The following is a 20,423-nucleotide window of genomic DNA, read 5'->3' on the forward strand; positions in this document are numbered from 1 at the left end:
TTCCAACAATGCAGTAATAACCAACGAGTAATTTAACCTAACAATTCCACAACTACTACCTTATACACACAAGTGTAAAGGGATAAAGAATATGTACATAAAGATACATGAATGAGTGATGGTACAGAACGGCATAGGCAAGATGCAGTAGATGGTATCGAGTACAGTATATACATATGAGATGAGTAATGTGGGATATGTAAACATAGTGGCATAGTTTAAAGTGGCTAGTGATACATGTATTACATAAAGATGCAGTAGATGATATAGAGTACAGTATATACATATGAGATGAGTAATGTAGGGTATGTAAACATTATATTAAGTGGCATTGTTTAAAGTGGCTAGTGACACCTTTTTTTTACATCAATTTCCATTATTAAAGTGGCTGGAGTTGAGTCAGTATGTTGGCAACAGCCACTCAATGTTAGTGGTGGCTGTTTAATTTAACAATTCTTAATCGTGGTATGTTACTAAGGGCATATTCTCTTGAGGAAATAGCTATTAGCACAGAATTGAAAAAGATTAGAAAATCTGTCCGTTTTTCTGGTTCTCCTACACATTAACACATTATTATGTTTTTCTGATTGGCAGGCCATATTCACATTAAGTTTCTGATTGGCAGGCCATATTCACATTAAGTTTCTGATTGGCAGGCCATATTCACATTAAGTTTCTGATTGGCAGGCCATATTCACATTAAGTTTCTGATTGGCAGGCCATATTCACATTGAGTTTCTGATTGGCAGACCATATTCACATTGAGTTTCTGATTGGCAGGTTCTTTCCGGGTGTAGCAAATGATCCTGCCCCGTCTACAGGCACTATGAAGAGGCGGACTCAGTCCCTCAGTGCTCTTCCAAAAGATGGAGACAGAAAGGTGAGCTCTCTGCTTGACTGTCTCTGGCTTTTATTTTATTAGCTCTGTCTCTCAGTCCAATATCTCACACTCACATACAGTATGTGTCCCTCTCTCTGTGTGCCATTAGCTCAAACTTGAAATTGCCGTTATCTACAGATCAAGGATCAGATTACATGACCCCCAATGTCAATCTTACCATTAGGGGGATAAAGAATATCTGACCCTGTATCAGTGGTTAGGGTCAAATTCGAACTACTCCTTGTGGCTCATTGCTTCCATGTACCCTCTTACCTCTCTCTCTAGATATTACAAAAGCAATGCAATTAATTTGTTAGTCGTCCTGCAAACGATTATTGCGATGCAAACAATTATCGCAAACACTGATCAAGGACGAGGCTGCTGGTGTGGTTACTGATCCTTCCTTATTATTATTTTTCTCTCTCTCTCTCTCTCTCTCTCTCTCTCTCTCTCTCTCTCTCTCTCTCTCTCTCTGTCTTAGAGGGAAAAGGACCACATTCGGCGGCCAATGAACGCATTCATGATCTTTAGCAAGCGTCACCGGGCGCTGGTGCACCAGAGGCACCCCAACCAGGACAACCGCACGGTCAGCAAGATCCTGGGCGAGTGGTGGTACGCCCTGGGGCCACAAGAGAAGCAGAAGTACCACGACCTCGCCTTCCAGGTACGTACCAATGATGTACAGTGCATTCAGAAAGTATTCAGACCCCTTGACTTTTTCCACATTTTGTTACGTTACAGCCTTATTAAAAAAAAAATCCTCATCAATCTACACACAATACCCCATAATGACGAAGCAAAATCAGGTTTTTAGATTTTTTTTACAAATGTATTAAAAATAAAAACAGATATATCACATTTACATATTCAGACCCTTTACTCAGTACTTTGTTGAAGCACCTCTGGAAGCAATTACAGCCTTGAGTCTTCTTGGGTATGACGCTACAAGCTTGGCACACCTGTATTTGGGGAGTTTCTCCCATTCCTCTCTGCAGATCCTCTCAAGCTCTGTCAGGTTGGATGGGGAGTGTCACTGCACAGCTATTTTCAGGTCTCTCCAGAGATGTTAGATCTGTTCAAGTCCAGTCTCTGGCTGGGCCACTCAAGGACATTCAGAGACTTGTCCTGAAGCCACTCCTGCATTGTCTTGGCTGTGTGCTTAATGGAAGCCCCTGTGTTCCTGGGGTCCTTCAATGCTGCTGAAATGTTTTGGTACCCTTCCCCAGTCTGTGCTTCGACACAATCCTGTCTCGGATCTCTACGGACAATTCCTTTGACCTCATGGTTAGTTTTTTCCTCTGACATGCGCTGTCAACTTTGGGACCTTACATAGACAGGTGTGTGCCTTTCCAAATCATGTCCAATCAATTGAATTTACCACAGATGGACTCCAGTCAAGTTGTAGAAACATCAAGGATGATCAATGGAAACAGGATGCAGCTGAGCTCAAATTTCGAGTCTCATAGCAAAGGGTCGTAATTCTTATAAGGTATTTCTGTTTTTAATTTTTTATACGTTTGCAAACATTTCTATAAACCTGTTTTCGCTTTGCCATTATGGGGTATTGCTGAGGATTTTTATTTATTTAATCCATTTTAGAACAAGGCTGTAACATAACAAAATGTGGAAAAAATCAAGGGGTCTGAATACTTTCCAAGGCACTGTATATAAACCCTTTATGACTGACAGGGGGTGCTGTATGGAAGCCACTGCGCAGTCATCTTGGTTTCTCCTCCAGTATAAAAAAGATTTTGGAAGCTATAGAAATGCATTTATTAATGTCTACATTCATTTTTTGCATGTGTATTCTATTACAGACACCCTAATGCATACTTTTAAATTATATTATGTTAGCTAAATATAAAAATGTAATTATTTTTAATAATTTTTTTAATTGTAATTTTTTTAAAGAGAGTTCTAATGTTACTGTCCCCACTACAGCAAAAAACAAAAACTTAAATAAATGTAGTTTTGTTTTTGAAACTGTATAATTCCATTCATTCCTATGGAGGACTGCTCCTACTGGGGGAGCGCCAATATGGCCGACCGGTGGCTTCAAAGCCTCTCAATGGCCAATACATAGCATCAGCAATCCAGCGTTTATGCACATCATTGGTACATAGACCATACAGCACAAACTGATCTGGGACCAGGCAATAATGATTATGCTAATATCAAAAGACTATGTTTTTTATTGTGCCTTTCAATACACCCAAGGACTGAACCGGGGAATAGAATATTCGGTTTTCTTTATGTCCTTCCTTCTATCCTTTTCATGTTATAACTCCTTTTGACTGACTCCATTCTCCCTCCCTCCATTCCTCCCTCCCAGGTGAAGGAGGCTCACTTCAGGGCCCACCCAGACTGGAAGTGGTGCAACAAGGACAGGAGGAAGTCTATCTCTGAGGGCCGAGGGACCCCGGGGGCCAAAGAGGCACGCGAGAGGAGCATGTCGGAGAGCGCAGGTCAGTGTGTGTGTGTGTGTCTTTTCACCATAGGTGTGTGCGCATTTGTGTATGTTTATTTATCATCTTAAGGTCTTACACTTTACTTACAGGAACATGTACATAGTAGTGAGAGAGGACTGTAATGAAAAGTGTTACCTACTTATTGGTATGTGTCTGTGCTCCACTCCTCTGAGGGTGCGTGTGGGTGGGTTTGTTTTTCCCTGTGCTTGTACAAGCTATTTTGAATCATCTTGGTTGTGTGTAATTGTGTGATTGTGTGCTTGTATGAGTGTGTTTACTCTTTTTAAATGTCTTGCGTGCATTGTACGCTATTGGCCTGTTTCCCGGACACTGGACGAAATGGCAAGCAAAATTGAGAATCTCCATTGAAAGTGCTTTTTAGTCCAGCACTACGTTTAATGTGTGTCCGGAAAACCAGCCTTGTTTAATGTGTATGTGGTTTTACTAAGACTCTTTCTCCCCCTCCTCCATAGAGCCCGAGTCAGTGTCTCAGGGCATGGAGTTGAAGGGTACGGCAGGCCCGGGCTGGCCTGGGGGTTCTGAGTATCATCTGGGGGACGACAGTGGCCAGCTCCCTCGCACCCGTGCCTTCTCCTATAGTGCAGTACACAGCCTGGAGAGGAGGGAGCGGGCCAGAGATGTGGAGAAGGTACAGGACTGATATAGTTAGTGGCATCCCGTTTTCTTCTGTTCGACCTGTTTTGTGCTCCATTTTCCACTGCTTATTCTTTTTGTTTTGTCTTTTCTTCATCTTTTTTTCCATCTTTCTTCTCTCTCTGTTTAGTAGTAGTTCTACACTAACAGACTGCATTACAGTATATCTCAAAGCACTTAGCATAGTAAGAAGGGAACTCACCCACTTTTACTACCAATGTATGGCGCCCACACCCAGGTGATGCACGGCGGTCAATGGGGCTGTGGAGCTAACTTCTGGCTCTGCATTTCTCACCCAGTTGTGCCTAGAAGAGACCGGCTCGTTCCACAGCCACCCCCCTACTCTCTCCCTGGCACAGTGTGGGGCCAGCGAGGACGTGACCAGCGACGAGGAGCGCATGGTTATCTGTGAGGAAGAGGGGGACGATGATGTCATGGGTGAGGTCACAGTCATATTTAGGGGGTGTTAGTAAATTGGCTCTGGAGTGCCAGAGTGTGCTCTGGGCGTTTGTAAATTCAGAGCGTTTCGCTCTCGGAGCTTTCAGAGCTCACACTTTCAGTGCAGTCAAGCACCCAAGCTAACTGGCTAAAGTTGGCTAGCTTGCTAGCTACTTCCAGACACAAATGAGAGAACACCTGACTCTGTCCATTTTACTCTAGAGGGTTGGTGACTGTGACTGTGCTGTTTGCAACAATTGAATTACAACTTTTACTGACACCATTCATATTCAACGGGTGTTGCGCATTCGTAAGTTCATCAGTTATTCTGTGCTCTGGCACACTAGGACAAAAGTGCTCTAAAATCGGATTAGATAGCTAGAGTGAATTTACAAATGCACCCTTAGTGTGGCTACCATAATAAATGTAGGAAATTCATCACCTACATGTATCCCTCTACTACCATTCATTCCAATTAGACTGGTTTGGATATCTCCCTGACCAAAATGGCTGCCATTATCATCGCTTTCTGGAAATTTGAGGGTTAATGACATAGCTCCTCTAGTAATTTAATAGGATCTCTATGACATCCACTGTCGCATTCATAGAAATAGAATAGATTCCCTATTCTGTTTCTACGGTTTTAATACTGTTCCTGTTCTATGGCTCCTTAATGTCTTGAACATGTAGTCTGTAGATGTTTTACAACAGGAATAATCTCACAGATAACTAATTTCCCCCTAGTTGTCTGTCTCATATTCGTCCATTTTTAATGGCACGCACCCTATTGTTTCATTACTGTCTTATCACGTCTGATTGGACCTATTGCTTCCTCTTTATGTCCAGAGGACTCGTGCCCTGAAGGATCCATAGACCTCAAGTGTAAAGAGAGAGTGACTGACAGTGACGAGGATGAGCCGGATAGACAGGTACTCTACACGTTTAGCCATATAGCCTCTTTAGCCTTTTGGACTGTAGGTGCTATTAACTAGGTACAATTTAGATTTCATGGGTAATGGAGTTGCCAAATGAAGTAGCATTGTCCTACTGAACAGATATCTAGTAGATTCGATTCCTACTGTTTCTTCTCACCCGTGCTAAGGTGGTGTGAGTCTGATCCAGTTTAAATTCTACATTGGTGCACTAAGAGAGTTAATTCAGGAGGAACCTTAGTTAACATTTCTCTTTGATCTCTCCCCCTCCAGCAAGCCTTCCAGCCAGTGGTCTGTTCCTCTCTCCCCTCCTCCACCAACACCTCCCACGCTGACTCCCACTCCGAATCTACCAAGGGGGACACAAGGGGGAGCGCCGGAGAGAGCTCTGAGAGGAAGAGAAAACGAGGGATGGAGGGAGGAGAAGAGGGAAGTGGAGAATCCAAAAGAGGAAGGGGTGGAGGGGGGCACGTTCCTTCTAATTCCATCCCTGGATCGGCGCCCATCACCTCGACCCCTGCTCTGGGTTATGGACTCACCCAGGTGCTCGGTGCAGTCCGGATGGCCCCCACCGTGGTGACCAACATGGTATGCCCCATCACCAGCATGCCCATCCCCATCGCCAGCAAGCCAATGGAAGGCTCCATTGCCCTCAGTGCCCTGCCTGGGGAGAAGAAAGCCATGCTTCTGATTGGAGGACCGGGAGCAGGAGGCGGGCCTTTCACAGCAGGGGGTGGGTACTTGTCCTCGTCCTCTTCAAATCTCGTGAGTGTGGGGCCGGGGGGGCTGCAAGTCACCAGTCTAGTGCTGGGAGGTGCTTTCCCCAACCAGTCTATACAGCTTATAGCCCCGCCTCAGCCTCTCTTAAGCTCCACCCACAGCACCCTACCTTTCCCCCTCCCCCTGCTGCAGCCCCAGTTCCTTCCTGCCGGTTCTCTCACCCCCCCTGGCGGTGCCAACCCTGGCCTCACCCAGGGGCAGTATATCCTGCCCACCCTGTCATCTGTCAGCGCCAACCCCAAGACCCCCTCCCCCCAGCTAACCCAGCAGCCAACCGGCGTCCGCACGCTGCCCTCCACTCCGCCCACACATGACTCCCTGGCCAATGGAATACATTCGGGGGCAGGAGTGGAAATAAGATATGCCACAGTGGGAGGGGTCAGCCCTGGAGAAAGAGGTGAGAGAGAGGAGAGATTGGTCGACAGGGATGGAAAAGGGGAGGACCTATCGAAAAGGGGAGGATACTTTGTTATATACAAGGGGATATGTTTACGACCATCCAAAATTCACAAGTCTAAGTTTTATTTTTGGGGGGGAAGTTAGTTGAATGCTCCTTCAAGCCCCAAATAAGTGTAACCCTCTGTTTAGTCTAGCACTTTAATGTTACCTGTCAGTGAGAGATTCATCACCTTATGGTTGTCATTGGTTATCATGTCAACACAGTGTTACCTAAACCAACATCTCCCTCTCTTGCTCTCTCTCTCTCTCTCCCTCTCTCTCTCACCAGTCCAAGCCCAGTCTCCAGTCTTGCAGAGCAAGATGTTGGTTCCCATGGCAACAGTGAGAACTGGCTCTACTCCTCCTCAGCCCAGCTGCCTGGTGGCTCCTCCCCTTCCTGTGCAAAATGGTGCTCTACCAGGAAGCAAGGTAGCGATTATTACACACAAGCATTACATGCAATATAACAGCAACTCTCCGAATAAATGTGTTGTTACTGGGGGAATAATGACACACAACCCATGCTCCAAGCAGCTGATGCATGGGGACCACTAGCCTCTTGGCTGACCTGTTGATGTGTGTGTTACCCTGCACAGATTATCCAGATCGCCCCCATGCCGATGGTCCAGACAAATGTCCACTCTGCTGGAGCAGTGCTTTCTGGGAGTCCCTTCCCTGTATCCATGGCAACAGCCACTGTGATGACTTCGGGCATCACACCCGCTCAGACCGTGTTGCTAACCTCGCCTCCAACAAGGTACTCACTTTAACCTACGAGAAACGTCTGATTATGCAGTATATTATACTGAACAAAAATATACATAAGTGCAACATGTAAAGTGTTGGTCCCATGTTTCATGAGCTGAAATAAAATATTCAATACATTTTCCATATGCACAAAAAGCTTATTTTTCTCACATTTTGTGCACAAATTTGTTAACATCCCTGTTAGTGAGCATTTCTCCTTTGCCAAGAAAATCGATCCAGCTGACAGGTGTGGCAAATCAAGAAGCTGATTAAACAGCATGATCATTACGCAGGTGCACCTTGTGCCGGGGACAATAAAAGGCCACTCTAAAATGTGCAGTTTTGTCATACAACACAATGCCACAGATGTCTCAAGTTTTGAGGGAGCGTGCAGAAGGCATGCTGACTTCAGGAATGTTCACCAGAGCTGTTTCCATAGATTTTAATATTCCTTTTTCTACCATAACCCGACTCCAACGTCGTTTTAGAGAATTTAGCAGTATGTCCGACTGGCGTCGTGTGGGTGAGTGGTTTGCTGATGTCAACATTGTGAACAGAGTTCCCCATGGTAGCATTGGGGTTTTGTTATGGACAGGCATAAGCTACGGACAACGAACAAAATTTCATTTTATAGATGGCAATTTGAATGCACAGCGATACAGTGATGAGATCCTGAGGCCCATTGTTGTGCCATTCATCCACCGCCATCACCTCATATTTCAGCATGATAATGCACGGTCCCATTTCGCAAGGATCTGGGCACAATTCCTAGAAGCTGAAAATGTCCCAATTCTTCCATGGCCTGCATACTGAGAAGACAGCTCACCCATTGCTCTGGATCCACGTAAAACACAGCGTGTTCCAGTTCCCTCCAGTATCCAGCAACTTCTCACAGCCATTAAAGAGGAGTGGCACAACATTCCACAGGCCACAGTCAACAGCATGATCAACTCTATGCAATGGAGATGTGTTGCACAGCATGAGGCAAATGGTGGTCACACCAGATACTGACTGGTTTTCTGATCCACGCCCCTACCTTTTTTTTAAGGTATTCGTGACCAACAGATGCATATCTGTATTCCCAGTCATGTGAAATCCATAGATTAATGAATTTACTTCAATTGACTGATTTCTTCAAATTAACTGTAACTCAGTCAAATCTTTGAAATTGTTGCATGTTGCGTTTTATTTTTGTTCAGTGTATATGTCCCACTATTACTTTCACGTGGTTTTAATGACAAGAGAACCTCTGCAGACTTTTAGTTTATTGTGTCTGTGCCTTTGTCAATTGACCTTCATCAGAACAATGTGTACATAGCTGACCCTCCTGCTTTTTGGCTCTCCTTTACTCTAGGATCACTTATGTCCAATCAGGCACCGGAGGGGTCTCCACGGCAACAGTCCAGGCCCCTCCCTCTTCAGGCCCCGCCTACCTGCCATCGTCCCTGACTACCCTGGGCTTTACCGCCATCGCGCCGGCTGGCCAAGCCCTTGTGCACCCTCTCGTAGCGGGCCAACCACCCTGGCTCACCCCAGCACTTTCCACTGGAGCCCCGGGGACTGGACGTCAACTCCTCACCGCCATTTACCCGGACCAGAACATCACCCTGGTGCCAGATGGGGTTTCCATGACCTCTGTGCCCCCCAATTTGGCTCAAGAAGTGTCCGGCCAATCATCACGCTCAGCTGTCGGCGTCCAGAGTTCAAAGGACGTAACCCTGTCACATGAAGAGGGAATGCCACACCTGACTGCAGAGATGGAGCACAAGCCACAGGTGGAGGGCCAGGCCCAAAGGAAGACCAAGATACAGATAAAGAAAGAGAGCATAAAGAAAGAAAAGATGACAGAGGATGTCGAGGCACATAGCAAACCCGGTGCTAACTCAATGGGTACGTCCAGCAGCAACACACCAACAGGTACGTCAAAACTGTAGTCCGCCTGCCCTCACTCTCACTCTGTACCCTTTCCCCTCCTCCTCTCTTACCTCCATCTCTCCTCTCCTCACTTCTCTGCTTATGGCCTCTTCTGCTATAGTTGCCTCTTTTGTAACTAGCTATGCTACTATATAGACTATATATACAAAAGTATGTGGACACCCCTTCAAAATAGTGGATTTGGCCATTTCAAATTTCTGCCCTGTCATCTGTAAGTGCTGTTATTGTGAAGTGGAAATGTCTAGGAGCAACAACGGTTCAACCGCAAAGTGATAGGCCACACAAGCCCACAGAATGCGTTGCACATAAAAATTGTCTGTCCTCGGTTGCAACACTCACTACTGAGTTCCAAACTGCCTCTTGAAGCAACGTAAGCACAAGAACTGTTTGTCGAGACCTTCATGAAGTGGGTTTCCATGGTTGAGCAGCCGCACACAAGCATAAGATCACCATGCGCAATGCTATGCGTCAGCTTGAGTGGTGTAAAGCTCGCTGCCATTGGACTCTGGAGCAGTGGAGATGCGTTCTCTGGAGTGATGAATCACCCTTCACCATCAGGCAGTCCGACAGACGAATCTTGGTTTGGCGGATGTCAGGAGAACGCTACTTGCCCCAATGCACAGTGCAAACTGTACATTTTGGCGGAAGAGGAATAATGGTCTGGGGCTGTTTTTCATGTTTCAGGCTCCTTAGTTCCAGTGAAGGGAGATCTTAATACTACAGTATACAATTGACATTCTAGACTATTCTGTGCTTCCAATTTTGTGGCAACTGTTTGGGAAAGGCCCTTTCCTGTTTCAGCATGATAATTCACCGTGTAGAAAGCAAGATCCACACAGAAATGGTTTGTTGAGATCAGTGTGGAAGAACTTGACTGGCCTGCACAGAGCCCTGACCTCAACCCCATCGAACACATTTGGAATGAATTGGGACGCCCACTGCGAGCCAGGCCTAATTGCCCAACATCAGTGCCCGACCACACTAATGCTCTTGTGGCTGAATGAAAGAAAGTCCCCACAGCAATGTTCCAACATCTAGTGGAAAGTCTTCCCAGAAGAGTGGAGGCTGTTAAAGCAGCAAAGCAGGAACCAACTCCATATTACTGCTCATTATTTTGGAATGAGATGTTCAACTAGCTTTTAGTGTAGTGTATTTTTACTAGGAATCATGAGCCACTGTCGTGTCTTTTCCTGCAGGGAGTGAAGAAAATGGTGGTCGAGCCAGCCACGTGAAAGAAGAGAACACGGACGATGCCAGAGATTATGCCAAAGAGAAACAGACAGACGTGGATGGAGAGAGGGAGAGGTGGATAAAGATGGAATGTGGGACACCTGAACCAGAGAGGTCCAGGGAGACAGATGATTGGCCCCATGAGGGCCACAACAAAGGGGACAGTGGCAACGAGGGCCACAGCAAAGGGGTAAGAGACGACTATAGATATTACAAAAGCAATGCAATTAATTTGTTAGTCGTCCTGCAAACGATTATTGCGATGCAAACAATTATCGCAAACACTTATCAAGGACGAGGCTGCTGGTATGGTTACTGATCCTTCCTTATTATTATAATTTTTTTCTTCTCTCTCTCTCTCTCTCTCTCTCTCTCCAGGCTGGACCAAGGGAACCTACCCACCCTCCCACAGGACAGGACACTCCTCCGCCTGCCCCACAGACTGACAGGGACGCGCCCCCCTCAGCCAAGAAGACCAAATTCCGCCCTCCGCCACTCAGAAAGCCCTCCGACTCCATTGACAAGTGAGTGGCAGGGATTGGGGGAGGGAGTAATGGGAGGAAATGAAAACGTTACCATAGTTGACAGTAAACGTGTATTAACAGTTGACAGTTATGACCAATTGGAGAAGATTATGTAGCCAGGGAATCAGTTGGTTGGAGCTTGTTGCTTACATCAGTAACGTTGAGGGTTCGATCCAGACCCGGCGCCAGGATAAAGTGACTAAGGGGGCAGTTGTAATCGGCGAGAGGGCTACATTTCTGGGGGGGGGGTTCTTGCATTGGAATTGTATTGAATTCTGCTAATATCACACTACACCAGAATAAACATAACGTTCACATGCAGAGGCTCCGAGATCATTGAGTGCTTTTGAAGTGACAGGTTGGAAATCGACCCTCTCTCTGCTGCGCTGTATCAGCGTAAAATAGGGGCTTTCTAGCAGTCGTAAGGGCAAATATCCTGGAGGCAGGCAGGTAGAGGTGCAAATGAGTGTTGGATTTATCTACACAGCGCGGATATATATATAAATATATAATATATATACAAATATATAATATATATACAAAAAATTATCTCATCAGGCAAAGCCTGTCTTAACCAATAAAGCATTGGTGGGGTCTACCAGGCTCAAATACAACCTCCCCTTGAGTTACCATAACGTGTACTAACTAGAATATCCCCATATGGCCACTTAAATACATTTGGCCAGTCCTATTCTCAGGCACGCAGGCCAGGTATGTCCTCCACAGGCCAGGTATGTCCACCACAGGCCAGGTATGTCCACCACAGGCCAGGTATGTCCACCACAGGCCAGGTATGTCCACCACAGGCCAGGTATGTCCACCACAGGCCAGGTATGTCCACCACAGGCCAGGTATGTCCTCCACAGGCCAGGTATGTCCACCACAGGCCAGGTATGTCCACCACAGGCCAGGTATGTCCACCACAGGCCAGGTATGTCCACCACAGGTCAAGTTATAGAAACATCTCAAGGATGATCAATGGAAACAGGATGCACCTGAGCTCAATTTCAAGTCTCATTGCAAAGGGTCTGAATACTTATGTAAATGCGGTATATCTGTTTAAAAATGTTAAATACATTTGCAAACATTACTAGAAACCTATTTTAGCTTCATCATTATGGGGCTATTGTGTGTAGATTGATGAGGACAGAACGTCATTTAATCCATTTTTAGAATACGGCTGTAACGTAACTAAATGTGGAAAAGGTCAAGAGTCTGAATACTTTCAGAATGCGCTGTATGCACGCTAAAGCGCGCACGTTCACACAACATTAAACATGACGGAGAAACCGGACTCATACTCTCCAAAACAAAGACAATGAAGAAATTGACAGTAAACTGGTAAATGCAATTAAATAAATCAAAAGTTCTTTATCACAAGTGTTGTGTAGTTTGTGAGCTCTCCAAACAACGTTTCATTTTGGAGAATGAGAATGGTATGAATATATATTATATTGAATGAATTATCAGCATTTCCGTGACCAAACATTCTAAATTAATGGGGGAATATGTAGACATTAATAATAACTTCACTGATAAATATACACTGAGTGTACAAAACATTAAGAACACCTGCTCTTTCTGTGACATACACCAGGTGACAGCTATGATCCCTTATTGATGTCACTTGTTATCCACGTGAATCAGTGTAGATGAAGGGGAGGAGACAGGTTGAAGAAATATTTTTAAGCCTTGAGACAATTGAGACATGGATTGTGTATGTGTGCCATTCAGAGGGTGAACGGGCAAGAAAAAAAGTGCCTTTGAACGGGCTATTTAAGTGCCTTTGAGCAGGGTATTTAAGAGCCTTTGAACGTGGTATTTAAGTGCCTTTGAGTGGGGTATTTAAGTGCCTTTGAGCGGGGTATTTATAAGTGCCTTTGAACGGGGTATTTAAGCGCCTTTGAGCGGGGTATTTAAGTGCCTTTGAATGGGGTATTTAAGTGCCTTTGAATGGGGTATTTAAGTGCCTTTGAACGGGGTATTTAAGTGCCATTGAACGGGTTATTTAAGTGCCTTTGAACGGGGTATTTAAGTGCCTTTGAATGGGGTATTTATGTGCCTTTGAATGGGGTATTTAAGTGCCTTTGAACGGGGTATTTAAGTGCCTTTGAATGGGGTATTTAAGTGCCTTTGAACGGGGTATTTAAGTGCCTTTGAACGGGGTATTTAAGTGCCTTTGAACAGGGTATTTAAGTGCCTTTGAACGGGGTATGGTAGTAGGTGCCTGGCGCAACCCTACTGGGTTTTTCACTCTCAACTGTCTCACGTGTGTATCAATGGTCCACCACCCTAAGGACATCCAGCCAACTTGACACAACTGTAGGAAGCATTGGAGTCAACACGGGCCAGCATCCCTGTGGAACGCTTTTGACACCTTGTAGAGTCCATGCCCTGACGAATTGAGGCTGTCCTGAGGGCAGAAGGAGTGGTGCAGCTCAATATCAGGATGGTCTTCCTAAAATGTTGTACACTCTTGTGTATTTTTCACAGGGCATTGCTAAACATTGACAAACAGTTGACACAATAAAACAAATAGTGCGGCAGAATTGGCGCAAGTCAGTGTGCAATAGTGGAGAGGGACGTGGCTGTAGCACCTCTTCGCCACACACCCCTCTCCATATTCTGGTCTCAACATATTTGATGATGCTGGAGACACCTTCCTCATTCATAAGCAGTAACCTCATAAACATTGTCAGGACGTAACAGTGGTCATTCTCCCTGCAACTGAAATCATTACCGTTCAGTATTTCTATCCACCCACATTAAAGGCACACACTACCCAAACTAATGGACATGTGACCCCCCCCCCCATAGGAACAGCAGAGAAGCCAGGAGACATTTCAGCATTTAATATGGCACCGGACCGGTAAACTTGACCCCGTCTTTTATAAATCTAAATCAAATATTACAGGCATATCACTTTATTCACTTAGCCTACCAGAGATGAGAAGCGTTTTTTCCACGCTTTTTATGGAAACCTCAGTGGCTTTACATAGCCCCCCTACACACACCGCGGCGCGCTCTGTCCATTGTGCTGATACCTTTCAGAAAAACTGAGGAGGCACACCTTTGAAGTGAGGGGGCTAAGCCCTTTTTAGCTCCCTCGTGGAGTCGGGTACGGTTCGATCCCAAAATGGGTCTCATGAAATCTAACTATATTTCAACTGTACCAGGGTCCTGTCGGGGTCCTATTTCGAGGAGCGCTTTGCCGAGCTGCCAGAGTTCAGACCAGAAGAGGTGCTGCCCTCTCCCACCCTCCAGAGTCTGGCCACTTCCCCCCGAGCCATACTGGGCAGCTACCGGAAGAAGAGGAGGAACTCCACAGGTGAGAGAGAGACAGAGAGATAGCAGTAAAAATTACATCTGTGTTTACAAATTTAGCATGTCCTCTATACAAATTGAATCTCTAACATTATTGATACGATATACTTTATTGTCCCCAAGTGGAAATTTGACTTGGACAATAGAGAGTGCAGCCTCTTCCACATTCATACAGAAATACATAGAATCAATTGAGAATAACACCCCGTCATACACCACCCTCCCCACCCACACAAAAAGTTAATAAGCTCCTGTCAGGCAAGGCTGTGACTAGGTGGCAGTTCCACCTAGTCACAGATACCCATAGACGACCAGTCATTGCGCTAACGCCAGTTAGCATTGGCTCGCGAAACTACCTCCAACTTCCTTCATACTGGACACAAGAGGCATAAAAATGGTCAGTTCATCTGACTCTGGCGAGGTAGATACAGGGCCTCATCGCCAATATCCCTTTAAGGCCTACAGGCCAAGTCCAGTCCGTCATTGCCATCTCCCACGTCTGCCTCGGGGACAAGTGAATATGTACAGTATATCTGTTTATCCTGCATATAGGCACCATATAACGCCTCGTAGATGGCAACAGCTGGAACTCTGTTCAGTGCATGTGTGGGATCCGATATGACCTTTCTGGCCTGTCTGATGATGGTCTCCTGGAAAATGTCCTGGAGAGAGGAGGGAAGTGTCATACCAATAATCTTCCCTGCTGTCTTGGTCAGTCTCAAGATTTGGGCTTGGAGGTTTAAGTTTAAGCCATATCTTGAAACAAGCATGACTAGGGAGAGATACATATTCAAAAGAAAATGTATTAAGAATCTAGCACAGCCACTAAAATGAATTTGAACGGATTTCTTTCCTCCGTCAAGACCAGAAGTACATTATAATATTATTAACGCCTTCTCTTCATTCTATATCTGCCTCCTCTTTCTTCACTCACTCACCACCACCTCCTTTTCCTCTGTATCTTCTTCCTCCTCTCCTCTTTCTCTGTCTTCCTCCTCCTCCCCTTCTTCTGTATCATCCTCTTCTCTTCCTCTCTTCTTCCTCCCCTTCTCTTCCTCTCCTCTTCCTCCCTTCTCTTCCTCTCCTCTTTTGTTCCTCCTCCCCTTCTCTTCCTCTCCCCTTTTCTTCCTCTCCTCTTCCTCCCCTTCTCTTCCTCTCCTCTTTTGTTCCTCCTCCTCTTCTCTTCCTCCCCTCTTCCTCCTCATCTTCTCTTCCTCTCCTCTTTTGTTCCTCCTCCTCTTCTCTTCCTCTCCCCTTTTCTTCCTCCTCTTCTCCAATCCTCTTCTCTTCCTCCTCCTCCTCTCCCCTTTTCTTCCTTCTCTTCTGCTCCCCTTTTCTTCCTTCTCTTCCTCTCCCCTTTTCTCCCTTCTCTTCCTCTCCTCTTCATCCTCCTCTCCTCTTCCTCTCCCCTTTTCTTCCTTCTCCTCCTCTCCCCTTTTCTTCCTTCTCTTCCTCTCCCCTTTTCTTCCTTCTCCTCCTCTTCTCTTCCTCTTCCTCTCCTCTTCTCTTCCTCTCCCCTTTTCTCCCTTCTCTTCCTCTCCTCTTTTGTTCCTCCTCCTCTTCTCTTCCTCTCCTCTTTTGTTCCTCCTCCTCTTCTCTTCCTCTTCCTCTCCTCTTCTCTTCCTCTCCCCTTTCCTTCCTTCTCTTCCTCTCCCCTTTTCTCCCTTCTCTTCCTCTCCCCTTTTCTCCCTTCTCTTCCTCTCCTCTTTTGTTCCTCCTCCTCTTCTCTTCCTCTCCTCTTTTGTTCCTCCTCCTCTTCTCTTCCTCTTCTCTTCCTCTCCCCTTTCCTTCCTTCTCTTCCTCTCCCCTTTTCTTCCTTCTCTTCCTCTCCCCTTTTCTCCCTTCTCTTCCTCTCCTCTTTTGTTCCTCCTCCTCTTCTCTTCTCTTCCTCCTCATCTTCTCTTCCTCTCCTCTTTTGTTCCTCCTCCTCTTCTCTTCCTCTCCCCTTTTCTTCCTCCTCTTCTCCAATCCTCTTCTCTTCCTCCTCCTCTTCCTCCTCTTCTCCAATCCTCTTCCTCTTCTCTTCCTCTCCTCTTCTCTTCCTCTCCCCTTTTCTTCCTTCTCTTCCTCTCCCCTTTTCTCCCTTCTCTTCCTCTCCTCTTTTGTTCCTCCTCCTCTTCTCTTCCTCTCCCCTTTTCTTCCTCCTCCTCTTCTCCAATCCTCTTCTCTTCATCTCTTCTTCCTCCTCCTCTTCCTCCTCTTCTCCAATCCTCTTCTCTTCCTCCTCTTCTTCTCTTCCTCTCCTCTTCTCTTCCTCTCCCCTTTTCTTCCTTCTCTTCCTCTCCCCTTTTCTTCCTATCTTCTCTTCCTCCTCCTCCTCTCTTCCTCTTCTCTTCCTCCTCCCCTTATCTTCATCCTCTTCTCCAATCCTCTTCTGTTCCACCTCCTCTTCTCTTCCTCTCCCCTTCCTCCTCTACTTCTCTTCCTCCTCCCCTTCAGACCTGGACTCGTCTGCAGAGGACCCCAGCTCTCCCAGGAGGAAGACTGCAGCTCGGAGCCGTCTCTCCAGCTGCAGCTCGGAGCCCAACACACCCAAGAGCGACGTCAAGTGTGAGGGGGACATCTTCACCTTTGACAGAGCTGGTAAATAGTGTGGAGTATACGACAGTTTGTCATAGGTTATGGCTTGTGTCCTAAATGGCACCCTATTCCCTACATAGTGCACTACTTTTGGTAGACCCCAATAGCTTTTTCCTTAGTTACTCCCTTCCTCCTTGCATTCTTTTCTCAAACATTATTTTCAAATTTTTTGTTACCTCTTTTCTCCATTCTTCCATTCTCTCACTTCTCTCAATCAACCTTCTCTCCTCTCACTCCCTCTTCATGTTACTCACTCCTCTCATCTCTCTCTCATCCCTCACTTCTCTCAATCACCATCTTTTCCCCTCTCTTCTCATCTCTCTCACATCTCATGTATCCCTCTCTAGTTGCTGAGTCTGAGGATGTCTTGGGGGAGATTGACAGAGTGCCGTACTCCTCTCTCCGGAGGACTCTGGACCAGCGCAGGGCTCTTGTCATGCAGCTCTTCCAGGAACACGGGTTCTTCCCTTCAGGTAGCCACCCGGCACCATCTGCTTCTCCCATTGACTGATGTAGCAGAATTGCTTACTCTCATTGGTCACTTTGTATACTGGCTTTGCGGTTGAGCAAGACCAGATTACAACCAACTAGTCTCTGATACAACAACGCAAATGCTGTACTGCAATTCTTTCCTTCAGAGGGCTCATCTGCTTTCCCTCCTCTCCTCCTCTAGCCCAGGCCACTGCAGCCTTCCAGGCGCGCTATTCAGACACCTTTCCCTCTAAGGGGTGTCTGCAGCTGAAGATCAGGGAAGTGAGGCAGAAGATCATGCAGACAGCCACACCTGGAACCCCTGGAATCTCTGAGCCCGGCGGGTCAACAACAGGGGTCCCGGGGTCAACAGACTCCACCTCCGCCGCCAACGGCTCCTCAAATACTAACACTCGAGATGGTACAGGGACAGAGCCCGGAGAAAGAGGGAGGAGTCCCGAGGAGCCTAGGAGTTTGGGTAAATTGTAAGAATGGAAAGAAAGAGGGATGGAAAGAAGGAGAAAAACAAGAGAATGGAGTAGATGGAGAGAAAGTGACAAAAGAGAGAGAGAGTGTTGTTGTGACGCACTGCATGTCCTTGTACATGTAGTAACAGGGCTTCAGTATCTCGTCGGCACAGTTCTGTACTGGCCGTACTCTCAGCACATTTGTAGTTTGATACAGAACATTCTGTGGTACACACAATTATTTCTGTCTCTCTCGCACATACACGCACACCCCACCAACGCAGACCTTTACTTTTGGGTGGCAGTCACAAGCACTGTCACACAAAAGATGACCATACACAACGGCACGTTGTAACAATTTGTGCGGATGCAGTTTGCCATTGACTTGACTTCCCTCCCTCCACTCCTCAGCACAGTGGTTGGGATGTATCCAAATGTAACCTCCACTGAAATTCCCATCTATGCTGCAACAACAAGACAGCACTGAAATGGACTCACACACACAGTCTATCAGTCTACTCAACATTCGCCTGACCAAGCCATTGGCCTGCACAGTTTTTAGCGATTGAAGAAAGTAAGTCAAGCATGGATGCCATTGGCTCCCGATAAAGGGAGGCGGGACTCAGTGTGACAATTGACCCAATCCCTGGCCCAATCAGTTATCACTGTCACAGACAGGTTAAGTTCCTATTGGCTGGAGAGGATGTTGTATATTGGGGTTTCCCCCCCTTGTGGACATTATTATGAGATATGAAATATGTAAAGATTGAAGGGTGATGTGTGACAAAGCAACAAATTCAACAATGGTTGGCTGTAACAGAGCACAGAGAAAGGCTGAACGAGACGATGGTCCATTCATTGGTCAACTCAAGTGGAGGCTGCGGATTCCACCAAGGACACCGGAAGCAGATGATGTGACATGGCTCACTTGGCTCCCAAGTGACAGTTCACAAGCAAAAGTAGATATTGAATCAACTTCTAGTAGTCACACAGTGGATATGTTGTTTTATCTTTTATTGTTGCAGTGGAAATAACACGTTTTATGTGGCCTGTTTTCTCTCGTGGCTCTTATTGGTGTTTCTCCAGCAAAACTTATATAAAAGGGGTTTTGATACAGCCCACGCGAGCCCTCTTCTAAATTTTACTTTGGGCCATTTCCCCTCTCCCATGACTTCTCAGTAGACACATAGAGGAGGGGGCAGGCAGTTTGTTTTTAAATGTTGAAATCAGGTGTTTGCACAATGTGTGGTCTTGTGACTGCAACTTAAATCAGGAAAGTATTGTTTTTAGAGATTGTTTCATAGAAATAACCTTGTTGTTATCAATCCCCCCTCTTCCATTTCTAGTCCCTTTCCTTCCCCCCTTGCTTCCTCTCCCTGCCCCTCTATCCAAGTGTTGTTAGAAAGTGCCCTTAAGCACTGGTCCAGGGTCAGTTATGTTATGTAGCTCAGGATGGCTCTGGTTAGGGTTTAGTTCAGGGAAAGCAGATCCTAGACCAGCCCTGTAGGGCATTCTCTGGAGCCCTCTCTCTTCCCTCTCTGCCACTTTATTTTTTCCTTATTAAATGGTGCAATACAATATTTGGAATGGGTGGGTTATATGGGTCGGTGCCATAGATATTTACAGTACAGTCAGAAGACCCATTCTAATAACAATGACATAAGAAGAATGATCTGAGATTACTATATTTGAAGAGATAGAGCGTAGCTAACTAACTAAAGTCAAAGAAATTCAAATAGCACTTTTTGCCTCTTCACTTGTTTTGGGAAGAGTTGGGGTAGTTATGGATATACCTTTATTTCTCTGTATACAGTTGGATGTGTGAAAAACTATATATATTTCCATATGTGCATATAGATGATGTGTGTGTTTGCGCACATGCATGTATGGAATCAGCCACACCCGGATTCCTTCACATACCATACAATAAGACATTATCAATCATATGTTCTTCACATATTCTAGAGGCAGTATTTTTACAGTCACAAGGACTATTATATGACATCTTGATTTGTTATATTAATCAGATAGTCCAAGATCAAAGACATAGAATTTATCAAAGATTTGTTGAATCTTGCAAAGGTGAGGCCTGAAATGATTCCATGAACATGCATGTGCGCACGCAAACACACAGACATACATACACACACATGTATGCGTGTACACTGTATGATTGTGCTTAAAATAAACTGTCCATACTTTGGAGAAGGAATTTTAGAATGAGAGAGATGAGTGTTAGCTCATAAACAGGCATGTTGACCATGTGCAATATTTCTAAACAAAACACAAAAAAACCTAAATATTGAAAATATTAAAGACCTAACACAATATCCTTTGTCTTTGTTCTGAGTCAGATTAGTGAATGTGAGAGTGCTGGTATAATGGAATCCGTCTCTGTACAACTGACCCAAGATTCCAACGGAATTACCCCTGTAAGGTCTGTAATAACAAAGAACTACTTTATGCTATGTGGATGTAGACACCCCCATGTTTTGCCTAAAGGTGTGAGCCCATACTGATAATTGAAAGGATGACTAGAAGAGAATCTGAATTCA

At 45.6% G+C, this 20,423-nt stretch overlaps 1 protein-coding gene across 3 annotated transcripts in view; it reads left to right on the forward strand.

The window, feature by feature from the left end:
* The window catches only part of LOC135549987 (protein capicua homolog), a 34,753-nt gene extending 14,555 nt beyond the window's left edge, over nt 1-20,198 (forward strand). The window contains exons 5-20 of one of the 3 annotated variants that reach the window (XM_064980404.1): nt 781-880; nt 1,362-1,544; nt 3,213-3,345; nt 3,822-3,997; nt 4,302-4,440; nt 5,287-5,369; nt 5,646-6,549; nt 6,880-7,019; nt 7,187-7,347; nt 8,692-9,254; nt 10,469-10,692; nt 10,881-11,026; nt 14,203-14,354; nt 16,790-16,933; nt 17,278-17,403; nt 17,604-20,198. In XM_064980404.1, the coding sequence (XP_064836476.1) occupies nt 781-880; nt 1,362-1,544; nt 3,213-3,345; nt 3,822-3,997; nt 4,302-4,440; nt 5,287-5,369; nt 5,646-6,549; nt 6,880-7,019; nt 7,187-7,347; nt 8,692-9,254; nt 10,469-10,692; nt 10,881-11,026; nt 14,203-14,354; nt 16,790-16,933; nt 17,278-17,403; nt 17,604-17,890 (3,661 nt within the window). In that variant the 3' untranslated portion in view covers nt 17,891-20,198. The remainder of the gene's footprint in view (nt 1-780; nt 881-1,361; nt 1,545-3,212; nt 3,346-3,821; nt 3,998-4,301; nt 4,441-5,286; nt 5,370-5,645; nt 6,550-6,879; nt 7,020-7,186; nt 7,348-8,691; nt 9,255-10,468; nt 10,693-10,880; nt 11,027-14,202; nt 14,355-16,789; nt 16,934-17,277; nt 17,404-17,603) is intronic. The other 2 variants (XM_064980405.1, XM_064980406.1) reach the window with 2 other exon arrangements.
* The last annotated feature ends 225 nt before the right edge of the window (nt 20,199-20,423 follow it).

Source organism: Oncorhynchus masou, chromosome 12 (assembly GCF_036934945.1).
Source record: "Oncorhynchus masou masou isolate Uvic2021 chromosome 12, UVic_Omas_1.1, whole genome shotgun sequence".
Classification (NCBI taxonomy): Eukaryota; Metazoa; Chordata; class Actinopteri; order Salmoniformes; family Salmonidae; genus Oncorhynchus; species Oncorhynchus masou.